The 13,446-nt window shown below is 43.0% G+C and overlaps 1 protein-coding gene across 6 annotated transcripts in view; it reads left to right on the top strand.

Moving 5' to 3' along the window:
- Nucleotides 1-11,869, top strand: part of DOT1L (DOT1 like histone lysine methyltransferase) — a 70,558-nt gene extending 58,689 nt beyond the window's left edge. For 2 of the 6 annotated variants that reach the window (XM_049808017.1, XM_049808022.1), the window contains 7 exons: nucleotides 761-907; nucleotides 2,293-2,419; nucleotides 3,842-4,455; nucleotides 5,177-5,382; nucleotides 6,165-6,229; nucleotides 6,700-7,671; nucleotides 8,803-11,869. In XM_049808017.1, the coding sequence (XP_049663974.1) occupies nucleotides 761-907; nucleotides 2,293-2,419; nucleotides 3,842-4,455; nucleotides 5,177-5,382; nucleotides 6,165-6,229; nucleotides 6,700-7,671; nucleotides 8,803-9,392 (2,721 nt within the window). In that variant the 3' untranslated portion in view covers nucleotides 9,393-11,869. The remainder of the gene's footprint in view (nucleotides 1-760; nucleotides 908-2,292; nucleotides 2,420-3,841; nucleotides 4,456-5,176; nucleotides 5,383-6,164; nucleotides 6,230-6,699; nucleotides 7,672-8,802) is intronic. The other 4 variants (XM_049808020.1, XM_049808024.1, XM_049808021.1 and 1 more) reach the window with 4 other exon arrangements.
- The last annotated feature ends 1,577 nt before the right edge of the window (nucleotides 11,870-13,446 follow it).

Consider the following 13,446-nt stretch of genomic DNA (forward strand, 5'->3'; position numbering starts at 1 on the left):
TTACACCTGGTAGAACAAAGAAAAAGTTGGCTAAACTAAGGAGTGCAGGCATGCTCCTTTCTGTGGTCAGTTTGGCATGGAAAATACAGTAGGTGTCATACAATAAAAAGGAGCTGGCCAGAGGAGGAGAATACTGTGCTCATGAAAGATGTGCTTACCTCTGAGTTACTGGTTTGCATATGAACTGTGCCAGTAATGCAGTAGGACTTCTTTTTGATCTGGTGCATGTCTACTTGAACTTGAAAAGTAGACTCTTTAACAGTTTAAAAAAAATAAGAATAGCAAAAAATCGTCCACGTAGTTGGTCCAGCCATGAATCATATTGGTGCTCATTTCAGAGCAAGCAGGTGCCTTCCAGTAGGAGGTTACCATGGAAATATTTCTGGCTACTACATCTTCTGCATACAGAGGGCCTGTACAAATTCTGTCAGATGAGTGCTTTTCACAGAGCTCTAACAAAGACACTGGAAAATGAGCTTGCCTAAGGCATCCTTTTCCTTATGCTTCGGGCCAGCAGTAGCTTTAATTTACATATTTCTATGCTGTTGGATATTGCTGTCCCAATAGTCTGGTAACAAAGCTGCTCCATGCATGCCCTGTCTTTGCTATATAGTCATCACTCTTTGTGTAATTCTTTAAAAATGAAAGGGGAGGGGAGGATGACACACAAAATATAAATGAGCAGGTTACCATCAGTTTAAAAAGTCTTTTCAGTAATAGCATGTGGTTAAGAACATTACTTTCTCTTTTGCATTTACAGGTTTTGAGAGAGAGAACCTCTGTGAGTAATGGAGAAACTATCACCAGCCTACCTATCAGTATTCCTCTCAGCACAGTGCAGCCCAATAAACTCCCTGTTAGTATCCCTCTGGCCAGCGTAGTCCTACCTAGCCGTGTTGAGAAGGTGGTGAGTAAGGGATTGTCAACACTTTCCATCCCTAACTAAAATCACACTGGGCAGTAATGGGGTGCTGTGCTGTGCACCAGAATCCTTAGTGGGTTGTGAATCTTGAATGTCTGATGCTTTGGGGGAGGCTGCTGTTGGGATGCATCCTCTTGGCTCTTAGTCATTCTGTAGATTTTTCCTCGTGTGTGTGGGGTGGTGGTGTTTCAGCCAAGAAGGAAAGTAAAGTACCTCCCTCAAGAGATCCTAGTCTTAAGTATCTGGCTGGGTGGAAAAGGCGCACAGTCTGAGAGTTTGTGGCAGTGAAAGCAGAGGAATCGCACGTGTCAGTTTGTTCTTAGTCCCTGCTTTCTTGCATGACCCTGGGAGACAAATTCTTGTGCCTCAGTTTGGTCACCTCAAAACTGTCTATCTTTATTACATACGTGTGTAGGATGAACTTGAATAGCACCTTGAGGCCGTAGTAACTTAACATGTGAGTGACTGCTCTGTAGCAGCAGAGAGCAGCTAGAGAACTTTGGGGGCCATCTCTTTTTGAAATCCTGATAAGTTCATGCCACACTCAGTGGTAGAGGAGTTTTAAAAAGCCTGGTCCAGTTTCTCATAAATGTCACAAAAGTGTTACAGTAGAGAACTGAGGAGCATTTTCTGCTTTCATGAGAGCTGTGCATTTAGAATCCATCCAGAGATGCTTGCCTTACAATCCCATATTGGGAAAGCTGGAGTTGTTTCATAGTATTGAATCCATTATTTTTTTCCAGCTGTAGACTTTTAGTTGTAGCAGAACTACAGTCTGCCCAGCTCCAAGCAGAAGTCTTCTGTCCTCAGAGAGAGAGAATGTTAGCTCTGGATGGCATTTCTCACTTCAACACATTGTTTATGCAGGCTACCATTTCACAATTATTCTGCCTGCTTTAGGAAAATACCGCTTGTTTATCATACCCTCTGACTGTGTACAAGAGAACATAGGCTAATGCATTTCATGTTCAGTTTGGGGTTGTTTTGGGAAACTTCATGTGTGCAGACTTGGGGATATGATACAACCATTTGTTTCCTTTCCGGCTGCTTGTGAAACAGCGGACTGAGGCATTCGTTCTCTGATTGCAGTGCTGTCCTGAGTCTAAACTTTCTGGGACGATGAGCCTGTTCTCCCTCTGTCTGCATGGTATCTGTTGTGTGCTAGATACTATTGCAGTATAATTATTCACGGTATTTATTTTTGTCCCATAACATGCTGATCTATGTTTTCCTCAAAACAAGAAAAATCTAGGACATTTAGGAAGTAGAGCCACTTTCCTTGTAGATCTACTAATGCATGTAAATTTTGTTTAAACTGTTGACTTTTGAGTATACTTCCTATACTAAAATGCCTCTTTCTCTCCCCCCAGAGAAGCACACCTAGCCCAGTTCATCAGAGTAGAGACTCATCGACACTTGAAAAGCAGATTGGTGCTAGTTCTCATAATGGCGTAAGCAATGCTGCTGGAAACAAGCCACTGGCTTTGGCTACCTCAGGTAACAGCCTCGTCTATGTGAAGGTGCACTGTCTTCTTGTGACAGCACCCCCAAGTACACGCATCGGAGTTTTTCGAGCACTTCTTGTCAGGTCATTCAGGCAGTAGAGTGCTAGATAAATGTGTGTTTTGTAACAAGACCAAAGAATCAGGGGTGATGATGTTTTGAGACAGTACGTGCCTACAGCTTGGCTGCATTCTGGCATGAAGTACTCGTTTGACATGCCTTTACCTGAACGGCAGCACCTTGCAGTGTAAATAGAAGAATTGACAAAAGCAATTATTTACGTGGATTAAGAGATTCCTACCTGTGGCAAAGTGTTGCATAGCTATGCTATGAGCCGATGATCTGGCTTTAAACATTTTATTTTACAGGGTGGTGGAGGTTTTTTAATAACAAAATTAATTTCTTGATGTAGGTCACAATGGTGCCTCCTGAGCAGTTGTAAAGGCACAAGTATCTGAGTAGGAAAAAAGGTCAAATGGGAGAGGGTAGTGATACCTTTAAGTGCAGACATTGCTTCTGAACTTGCTCATCTGCTGAAACTGTGGCCTTTAGCTATTCAGGATATGGAAATGTGGACCAGGAAAAGTAGGTTCTAGCATACAGAAGCTATTCTACAGCTGATTCCTCATCAGAGAGTGCACTTGTTCTTAATGTTTACCACCTCAAGGGGCTTGTGTTGTTTCTAGCATCTGTTTTGCAAAGAAGGGCTTGGCTGCAGTTTTCTATAAAACCAATGAAGTATTTAAAAAAATCCGCGTTGTAAAACAATAATATATTCCCTTCTACCCCCTTCATTTAGACAGCCCGGAGACGAGGCCTTACTGGAGCACTAAACCCATTTATGATACACCGTGACAAATATGTAATTCCCTTTCCAAGCTTCCTCCCATATGGCATTCTTCTGCCACAATTTCTTTGAAGATCCCCTGTCACTTCCTAAGCCACAGCCTTTTGTTTAATTTTGAGAAGGAGGTGAGCTGTGTGGATGACAAAGTCCCTTCTTTTTTGGGGAAGGAAACGGACTGAATTTGGCTGTCTGTTTCCTTGATGATAGGAAGGAATTGAGAGTAGAGGAGCCCTGATTTCAAAAGGCCTAATAATTCAAAAGAAACTTACACTTGAATTCCATTTAAAAACCAGGTAGAGCATAGGATATCTCCATATAACACCTGAATTTTCCTGAACTGGCAAAAGAGTAGTGAAAAATCATTAACCCCTGACTGAAACTGTCAGCACACAGAGCCACGTTCTCAACTGCACTGTGTAAAAAGCAGCTGTGCAGTTTTCCATGTAATACACGGCCACTGGCTGATCTAATGCAGGTAGAACTGAAATCACTCCCAGTCATCCCAGAAATCTAGCACTGTGAACTATCACTCAGCAGAAGCAATGATGTATAACTTTCCCTTTCAACAGGTTTTTCTTACTCTTCTGGCTCCGTGGCAGTCAATGGAAATCTTACAAACAGCCCAGCCCATCTTAACCATAGTGTTGATCAGGCAGCTCTGGACGACTCTGGGAGTCTGTTTAACTCAGTAGGGTCTCGGAGTTCCACTCCACAACATCCTTTGCTAATGATGCAGTCAAGGAACTCTGGGCAAAACTCCCCTGCTCACCAGCACTCAACAAGCCCCAGGTTAAATGGCACCTCCCAGAGCCTGGTAGGGGTATTGCAATATGCAGATGCTCAGAAGATGTTTGCCGAAGGAACAAAGGGGGATCTTCAGTCTGATGCAGCGTTTTCAGATCCTGAGAACGAGGCCAAGAGAAGAATCATCTTTACAATCTCTCCTAATACAGGACATGTAAAACAATCCCCTTCCAACAAGCACAGTCCTCTGCCCACGAGCACTCGGCTGGACTGTGGCCAAGCACACGTGCAGGATGGGAAGAAGCGAGGCCGGCGGAAGAGATCCTCTACTGGGAATCTCAGCGGGAACTCCGGGGTCTCCCCTAAACGCAAATCCTTACCTACTGTGTCTGGACTCTTTACACAACCATCAGGTTCACCGCTCAATATCAACTCCATGGTAAGGGCAAAAATGAAGAGCTCTAGCAAGAAAGGCAGGCCTGAGAAAGCTCTTTGAATTAGAAATAAGGTTCAACTGTTCTGTTCTTCAGCATACTTGCAGGCTGTTACAGTGCTAGTAGCTAGAATTGGTGTGAAGATCCTTTGTGAAAATGGCCCCTCTGAGCGGCGAGAGAACTGCTGAAAAGTTGGTGAACTATTTCTGTATAGGTAGAACATCTTCAGAGTTCTTTGCTGTCAGAATATTAAAAATTAAAAATAATCTCTTCCCTTATGACAAAGAGCTTGTTTCTGCAGTGAAGTTGATTTTTAGGCTGTAGGTTAAATATTTTGAAAATAGTTTAAACTAAGATTGACTAAATAGTGTAAGAGTGCCAGAAGCATATGGCATTCTTGCATAATTAAGCCAGCTATACAAGTTGTGTTCATGTGGATCCTGCAATGGTAGTTTGAAAAGAAACGTGATTATCCCATGTCTTCATTTTTGCGTTTAAACATAAAATCAAAGAATGAAAATTAGATATTTTTCCAAGTTATATTTAAGCTTTCATTCCGGGTTCTAATGCAGGGTGGTGGAATATACCAGCAGCAGCGCTAAACAAGCAGCTGCCGGCATATCCTAGAGCTGAGCAAGTTAAGGCTGCTTTTAATATCCTTAACAAGATGCTTTGTTTCTAAAGGGATAGTCTCATCTGTAACTGCTTTCTTTCCTTCTTGCCCAGGTCAATAACATTAACCAGCCTTTAGAAATAACAGCCATTTCCTCTCCTGAAAACTCCCTGAAGAACTCTCCTGTTCCTTACCAGGACAATGACCAGCCCCCGGTACTGAAAAAGGAAAAGCCCCTCATTCAGACCAATGGCGTTCATTACTCTCCTCTAACATCAGATGAAGAGCAGGGATCTGAAGATGAGCACAATAGCAGCAGGTGAATACAAAGGCATAGGTTTCAGGATGAGATTTCTCTGAGAGCTGGTAACGGTGCTCTAAACTGGAGAGGTGTGTTAAGCCTTCTTTGTTCCCTTTGCTTGGAGACCAATTGCATTATGCCAAGCCTCTTATACAGATGAAATTGTGAATAGGGAAGGTATTTAAGAAGTAGTACTTGAATGTGGGGACCTACTGTTGCTGTGTTTGCAAGGCTGATGGAGTCTGGCCTCTGAAAGAATTAGTGTAGAGATGATTTTATTTTTTTTTTTACTATGTTGCTTTGTAGAAGTACTGAGGCTGTGTATATAATCTTTAACTAAGAATTTGTCTCCTATTCACTACCAGTTTCAGCTTGATTCAAAATTCTTCACTTCCTGCCCCAAACTGTGGATGTGTTGCTCTGAAAATTGAGTACTTGCTAGCCTTTGCCTGCCTGTGGGGTGTAATTTTTTTCTTGTTTAAGGTGCTGGAAAAGTAACCACTATAGAAATGTGAGCAACAGCCTACTACTTGTTGTGAAAGAAAAGCAACAATGAAGTCCTCTGAATGTGCACTAATCTTGGCAAAGAGCAATAATTCTGTAATAGCTTCTACTTAAAGTTTGTGGTGGTTGTTTTAATGCTTTTAAGTTCCTTTAGTGTAACATACAGCAGCCTAGCTGACAGCTTTACATACTCTAGTCAACTGTTAAGACGTGAACATGAGGAAGATAGGTTATGAGGGTGAATGCGCAACCAAAGGTCTGCAATGAGAGCTATAACCTTTTTATTTTCCCACTAGAATTGAGAGGAAAATTGCAACAATATCATTGGAAAGCAAATCTCCACAGAAGACTGTTGAAAATGGTAGGTATGAAGAATGTTAATTATTTCTTCTAAAGGTTGGACTTGGGAATGGGTGTCTGCCACTGGCTGAAGTTGTTAGTCACTAGCAGGCTTTTCTGTGCTGCTGAGGGGGGTGCAGTTTTGCCAGGGCTTTGCATAATTGTGATTAAGACTGATAATTGCAGATTTTGGGTCAGTTCTTTCTGTAGTCACTGGTCACCAAAGATCTGACCGTTTTCTCTGACTCAGTATTTGGGGAGAGATCTGTAGTACAAAGACTAAGGAAAAAGTAGATCAGCATTCTCAAACTTTTTCAGAGCATTAAACTAAATTTTAAGGACTGTTAGGTGACTTCACAAACATTTCTGCCTTTGGACCAGAAATAGAATTACAGACTGATAAAATGGGGGTGTCAAAAAATAAAACCCTGTTCTTAATGAGCAGATTCAATGAATGCTGTTTTTTGACTTATAAATTTTCTTTCAAACTAGGCATCAGCTTATCTGGGAGGAAACAAGCACAAAGCAACGAAAACATGAACAGCAGTAAATGGAAATCTACTTTTTCACCAATATCTGACATCAACCTGACCAAAACTACAGATAGTCCCTTGCAGTCGGTTTCATCTCTGAGCCAGAATTCGCTGTTTGCCTTCAGGCCGTCCTCTGAGGATAGCCTTGCCATCGACGCCAAGATCACAGCACACACAAGGAAAAGCATTGCCATGCCCTCGTCTGGAGCAGATGGGCTCAGCCCTAGTACAAATTCCACTAATGGATTCACATACAATGGTGGACTGTCAACTGACATTGGTTTACACAGCTTTATCGATGGTGCTTCTCTTCCGCATAAGGCTTCAGATGTGACGACTTCCAACTGCTCCCTGGGTTTCCAGTCGCAGCGAAGCAAAGATGTGGGGGTATCGGAAACAAATCCTTTTTTGAACAAGAGGCAACTCGAAGGCCTCAGCAGCACGAAAGGAGAAGACTTAAATCGGTCAGGGGTCAAAGGCAAAGAAATTGGTGAAATAAGCATTCGTACTGGGGGTTCTTCAGAAAAAAACTCTTTGCAGCATAACGGAAAGGTTGGCAAAGGAAGGGACCGAGATGTGGAGTTTAAAAATGGCCACAACCTTTTCATTTCTGCTGCTGTTTCATCTGGTGGCCTTCTGAATGGTAAAAGCCTTTCTACTGCTGTTTCTTCAGCAGGCAACCCAGCATCTTCTGTTCAGACACACCATCCTTTCCTAAACACTTTGACCACTGGATCGCAGTTCCCCCTCGGCCCCATGGCCTTGCAAGCAAACCTCAACTCGGTGACAAATTCCTCAGTATTGCAGTCCTTATTTAATTCAATGCCAGCTGCTGCCAGTCTGGTCCACGTGTCATCAGCTGCAACCAGACTGACTAATTCTCACACTATGGGGAACTTCTCTCCTGGGGTTACAGGTGGAACAGTTGGAGGTAGGCAGAACTCTTTCTCTGGTATAAGACAGGGCCTAAAGGAAAGTCTGACACTGCCTCTCCAGGGGTGAAACCCTTTCATTTCTGCAGGATGTGAAGCAGATCTGTCCCACATAACCAGTCTCCTCTATCTCTCGGAAATGCTAGGATGAGTTCAGTTCCCCACAGTGAAATCTCATGAGCTTTGTCTACTAGATGAGCTTGTTGTATCACCTTAATGAAAGAATACACCCAGACTTTGTGATTTCATAATATATGCTTGTTCAGATGTTGCTGTGTTGGAACCAACTTAGGTCTGCCTGCAGGTAAAAGATTTAACTTGTCCTGGTACCAAGTTAAGGATCTCTAACTTGTCAACTTGAGTAAAGGTTGAGATTAGGCCTTGAATGGATTTAGCATGATCCAGGAAGAGCAAAACATCAGTGCCTCTTCAGAGGAGATGGTGTTGGGAATTGCGTAGCATTCTGGCTCTTGAATGGACACGAAGAGCATTTCTTTGCCAGGAAGGGCAATGCCATATGCACCTTGCACTTCTGGGATTCTGCACAGGCTTGGCTTCTGTGGCCCAAACCAGAGACAAGCTGGCAGGACTAGAAGATAGTCTGAACCTGCCGTTACTAAGTGTCCAAGGCAGTTTTTCTTACCTGTCCATAATCATTCAGGCACCATGTCGGGAAATCCTAACTCTCACATCTCTCAGCACATAGATTTGCTGGAAATACAATCTCCCCTCTGCTGCCCTGTAAGTGGGAAAGCAGGAGGGTGGGGAGGGAAGAGCAACAGTTTGAGTCTTCAGATAAACAACTCTAGAGACCACGTAATCTCATCAAAAGTCTACCCGTGTGGTATAGAACTGAGAGTTCTTGGGTCTGACCATTTTTCCTCGTGGCATTTAGAGGTTGGCAGTAGGAAAGGTAAGTGAAATCTTTTGTACCTCCTGGCCTGCACCATTATCTCTCATTGCTTGCTGCCTTCTCATGCTGCATATTTTTGTATGGGGCTGTAACTATTATAATTTTGCTTTTTTCTTTTTTTTTCTTTTTTTTTTTTGCTTTTTGTTTTGTTTCTCTTGTCACTTGAGACTGTACAAAGCCCATCTGTTGAAGCTGAGTTTTTCTCTCCTGTTTGCAGGTATTTTTAACCATGCGGTGCCTTCTGCCTCCTCTCCTCATCAATTTGGAGCCAGTTTCAGCAGCAGTGCTGTCTCTAGCAGCACAGTGCTAAGCTTAAACCCTCTGCAGGCTGTTGCCAGCACCTCATCCTCATCCTTCCCACCCCCTTCCTCTAATTTAGTAACATCTAGTGAGACTAGATCTGCTCAGCACCTCAACAGAGCGCCAGTGCAATCTGTTTTTCATTCCCCTCCACCTCCTCCTAACGTGTCATTGCCCCCACCTCCTCCATTACTTGCTTCTAACTCCGAGCCTGCGCTTCTGCAGAACCTGCCATCCATCCCACCTGGTGAAGCTTTTTTGCCATCTTCTTCTGCTGCTTCTGTCCAATCTGCTAATGCTTCTTTGTCTATTAAGCTAGCTTCTCTCCAGCACAAAACTTCCCGCCCCTCCTTTACAGTCCATCACCCGCCTCTGCCCCGTTTGGCGCTGGCACAGTCCGCGCCCATGATCACGCAGTCCAACGCAGCTGGCACGTCCGCTATGTGGGTTACACTTGGCATGCAGTCTCCTTATGCTTCGCACCTTTCTGGGGTTAAGCCACGATAAAGAGCTTGCTTAGCTAACAGTTCTTATTTTGTAAGGTAAGGCTAGAGAAAAAAAAAGAGGAGTTTTGTACAAGATGCTGAATGATGCTTCTTCCTTTTCAGAGATAGGTTGGGGATGGGCTCTGTGAAACAGAGAAAACTCTAAAATGTGGGAAGCAAATAATCTGATGGCAGAGGATGGAGAGTCTTAATGTTCTCCGTTCTGGGAGTCAGGATTTCTCGACAAGGAGTGCTCGCAATGGTTAACTCTGATCTGTCTCATCTGACGTTAGGATTATGTTCAGGTTGAGATGACTTAATGAAAATGTTTATTTCTGAAGATCAGTAATCAGGAGGAAATGTCTATTTTTAAGTATGGTTTTATACAGTTATTGGAACAGGTTGTTGCCTACTTTGATTCCCCCCCCTCCCCTTTTCTTGCCCTCTGACACAGACTGTTGCATCTCCACAAGTCCACGTTCGCATAGCTTTAGGATGCATGATGGTGCTGCTTTGTGACTGTATGTGGCAATGCGGTGGTCTTGGTTTTACTGTCAGTCAACAACAGCTGCTCTATATAATCATAAAGTTAAAAATCTCTAGGTTACAAGCTGCAGCTTTGTCTTAGAGAGCAAATGCACTGGTCTTGCGTTGCAGTTAATGTGCCTCCTGCATCAATGGAAAACACAACCACAGGTAGCAAAGAAGGGTTGTAAATTTATCTGTGCACTGCAGCTTTATTGGACTTGTCTACTAGGGCTAACAGTAACAGACTCCATCAGATGCTGTATTTATGCTCACTTGGTGATCACTGGCTTACGGGGTAGACTGTGAATGAGAACATAGGGAATGTGCAGGGTTAACTGTGGTCTGTGCTTCATAAAGGCTGGGGCCATAGAAGTGAAGAGGGTTTCCGGAGACTGTATGCATTTTTACTGAAGCAGGTATTTAAATGTCTTTAGAGTAACTCCAGAATAAAGTGTACCACCACAGAGTTGGGTACTGTTGTTAATGAAAATACTCTGTGGCATCCTGATGTAACAACTTGTGCTTGCAAAGTTAAATCAGTATGTTAGGCCCCAGAGCTTGCTCCGTGCTTTTCTTGTAGGTCTTTGATGTTGTTGCTGTTCACTGATACCAAAGCTACATACAATATGTGGTTGAATACTCTTTGCCGCTTATAAAACATATGACTCAATTACAATATACCTGAGAGATTCTTTTGACTGTGCATTGTGTATAGTGTCTTCATCATCAAATTGCTCCACAGACACGAACAAATCCTCATTAGGCTTTTGTGAGGCACGTAAGTATTACCTCTGTGCTTCTATACAAGAAAGTGAGGCTGAGGAAGAGTTTTGAGAAATGTGGTCCCTACGTGCCAGCAGAGACCAACAGTGTGTGATGTGGTTACAGAATGGGCTTGAAAGACCCTGAATAGAAGCAAGATGGGGGAGAAGGGGCGAGAAGGGTCAGGCTTGGGGTTTTGTATACATGAGCGACTCAAGTGAGAACAGTGTGAAAGCCTTCTGCTGAAGCAGTTGCCTTACCTGGAACCGAGGTCTTATTGGGATAGACTCCATACCGTTGGATGTGATGGTCCCTGTCACAAAAAGGTTCCGAGCAAAATAGGCAAGGCACAAAAGTGATGTACAGAGAAAAGTAGCTGGTTGACAAAGCTGGATTGTGGAGCAAAGGAGCAGAAATAATGCTACCAGGAGATGGTGTATGACAGACGTACCGTAGTTGTGGTCCCACTCTGTGACTCTTTAACATAGGTCAAATATTTGACCAGTTTCATTGACTTCAGTGCAAATACGTGTGCTCAATAGTGAATGAATCAAGGTTGAAATCTGGAATTGGAGGCTAAAATAAACTGCTTTGCTTTGCTTCTCATAATGTTTCTCACCTAAAGTAATAAAAAATTCAAAGCAGATCAGTGCGTGCTAGAAAAAGGTGAAGTACTGAGTGGAGGAATACTTCCCCCCCAACCCGAGGTCAGTCCTCTGTCCCGAGGAGGACAGAGTTCAATATGATTGCACTGTCAGAAAGCTTTAAAAACTGCAATGGCTGGGAGGGGCCACGTGTCACTCTTGCAGGCATCCTTTCCATCTGATTGTGGTTGGTGTCACAAATTGCTCCTTCTTTGCTGGCTAATAAGGTCTTGGAGCAATGTAGAAGTGATTGACACATCTAACACTCGGTAGATTTTTGTCTTTTATTTAGATGAGTCTCTTCCTCTCCTCCTGTTGTGCAGGTAACTAGGATTTCTACCTCAACCCAATGTGACCTATGCAAGGACAACGTGGACCAACTTCACTCGGCTTCCACTGAAAGGTGCTCACCTGGCCTGTGCAGGGGTTTCTACTCTCTTACTACTGGACAAAAAAAAACCATAAAAAGACCTAAATAACAGAGAAAATATTTACTGTGAATCTGAGTAAAAAAGAAAAAAGGAAAAAAAAAAAAAGGCAAAAGAAATGCTTAAAGCTCCAGTTTGTATTGTTGATAGTTTAGATAAAGTATTTATCTTTTTTTAAAGTGAAAACAATTTTGACTTATTTTATTCCACCTAGAATCATAAATACAACTTATTATTAAATTCTCTGAATAATAAAGGACTGGCACACCAGCAGAGATGTAAAGAGCCTCCTCTCGGTGCTATTTCATCCGTCAGAACTGTGCCTCTAGTTTGAATCCTTGGTGCTGAATTTGGAGGGTTGACCAATGCCAAACCCAGTTCTCAGAAAGGTCTGCAGTTTATTTATTCAACTTACTCTGTTCATATACCAAAATCCACTTGGTTTGCAGCAGTGTGAGCTATGGAGAAAAGCAGTCTTCTATCTAATGTTTTGTTTTAATTTGAACTGAGCCAGGCACTCTGTTAACTGGGTGGTTTTTAATTATGTTCATTACAAACAAGAACTCAGTACTCCCCTCTGGAGTGGCAGCTAAAGTACCTGGGGTGGCCCAGGCAAGCTCAGCCAACGCAGTCACAGTTTGAACAGAAGAAATTCAAGTCCTGCCCCATTCAAACTACTTCACTGGGCCATTTGCAGTTGCTGGTGGCACTCAAGTCACTGTGAATTTTGGTAGCTAGTCTGGTAACTTGTTTGGGGATGTCATTGGCATATGAACAGGGTGCATAATCACTGGTATTGGTCAGGCCCTTTCTACCAACGTTGGGAAGACTGAACTTAGTGCTTCTGTACTGGTGCAGGTAGCAGATTTTCTCAGCTTGTTTTTGTTCCAAGTACAATGTATTTTGTTAGTAGGGTTTTGATACTTGATTCAGAAATGGCTTAGCCGTGTACATTTATTGACAAAGTGCATTTTGCTTTTGTATCTCTTTGCTTTAAGTAGGTCTAAATGGTAGTTCACAAAAACACCACAATCTAGCTTACCGTGCTGCCACACTATCAAACTGGTGCAGTTAATTGTATTGTGACTTGGTGTTCTGTGTACAGAAAGTGCCGCTCTGAGCAGCGGCTGTATTTTATAGAGATGTAATGAAAAATTATAAATTTCATATACTTTATTTCATTTATTTTTAGATTGTACAATGCACAGTAAACTTGTAAAAACTTATTTATTCGAGTGCACAAAGTGAGGAGAAGGATGATCCATTGAGTAGAAATCACACTGATCTGTAGTTCAGACTGGACCAAGCACCAATAAAGGAAACTACAGTAAACGAAGGGGAATTGCAACAGCAAAATGACTGGAAGAAAAACATGTTTAGGCTTTGGGAAACATCTGCCTGCTAGCCCCAGTGCTCTGAGGGGCAGCATTGACTGCTCTGCATCAGAGGCACTCACTGTCCTTAAATCCTTTCTAGGTTGCTAGCGCTCCCTAATGAGTCTCCCACCTCCAGCAACTGGGCATTCACCTTAGACTTGAGCCCTGCCTTACCAGCCACCTGAAGGAGCATCCCACAGTCACAAAAAGCTGGGCTGAATGCATTAGCTGTTTTAACTCCTGCCTCTGTGTTTGAAGTAGGCAAGACATCTCTGCCCTCATGTGCTCTCTCCTGCTACCTGGATCCAGGTTGTAAGTGCTGTGCTGGCTGTGTTCAA

The sequence above is a fragment of the Accipiter gentilis genome, chromosome 8 (assembly GCF_929443795.1).
Source record: "Accipiter gentilis chromosome 8, bAccGen1.1, whole genome shotgun sequence".
Classification (NCBI taxonomy): Eukaryota; Metazoa; Chordata; class Aves; order Accipitriformes; family Accipitridae; genus Astur; species Astur gentilis.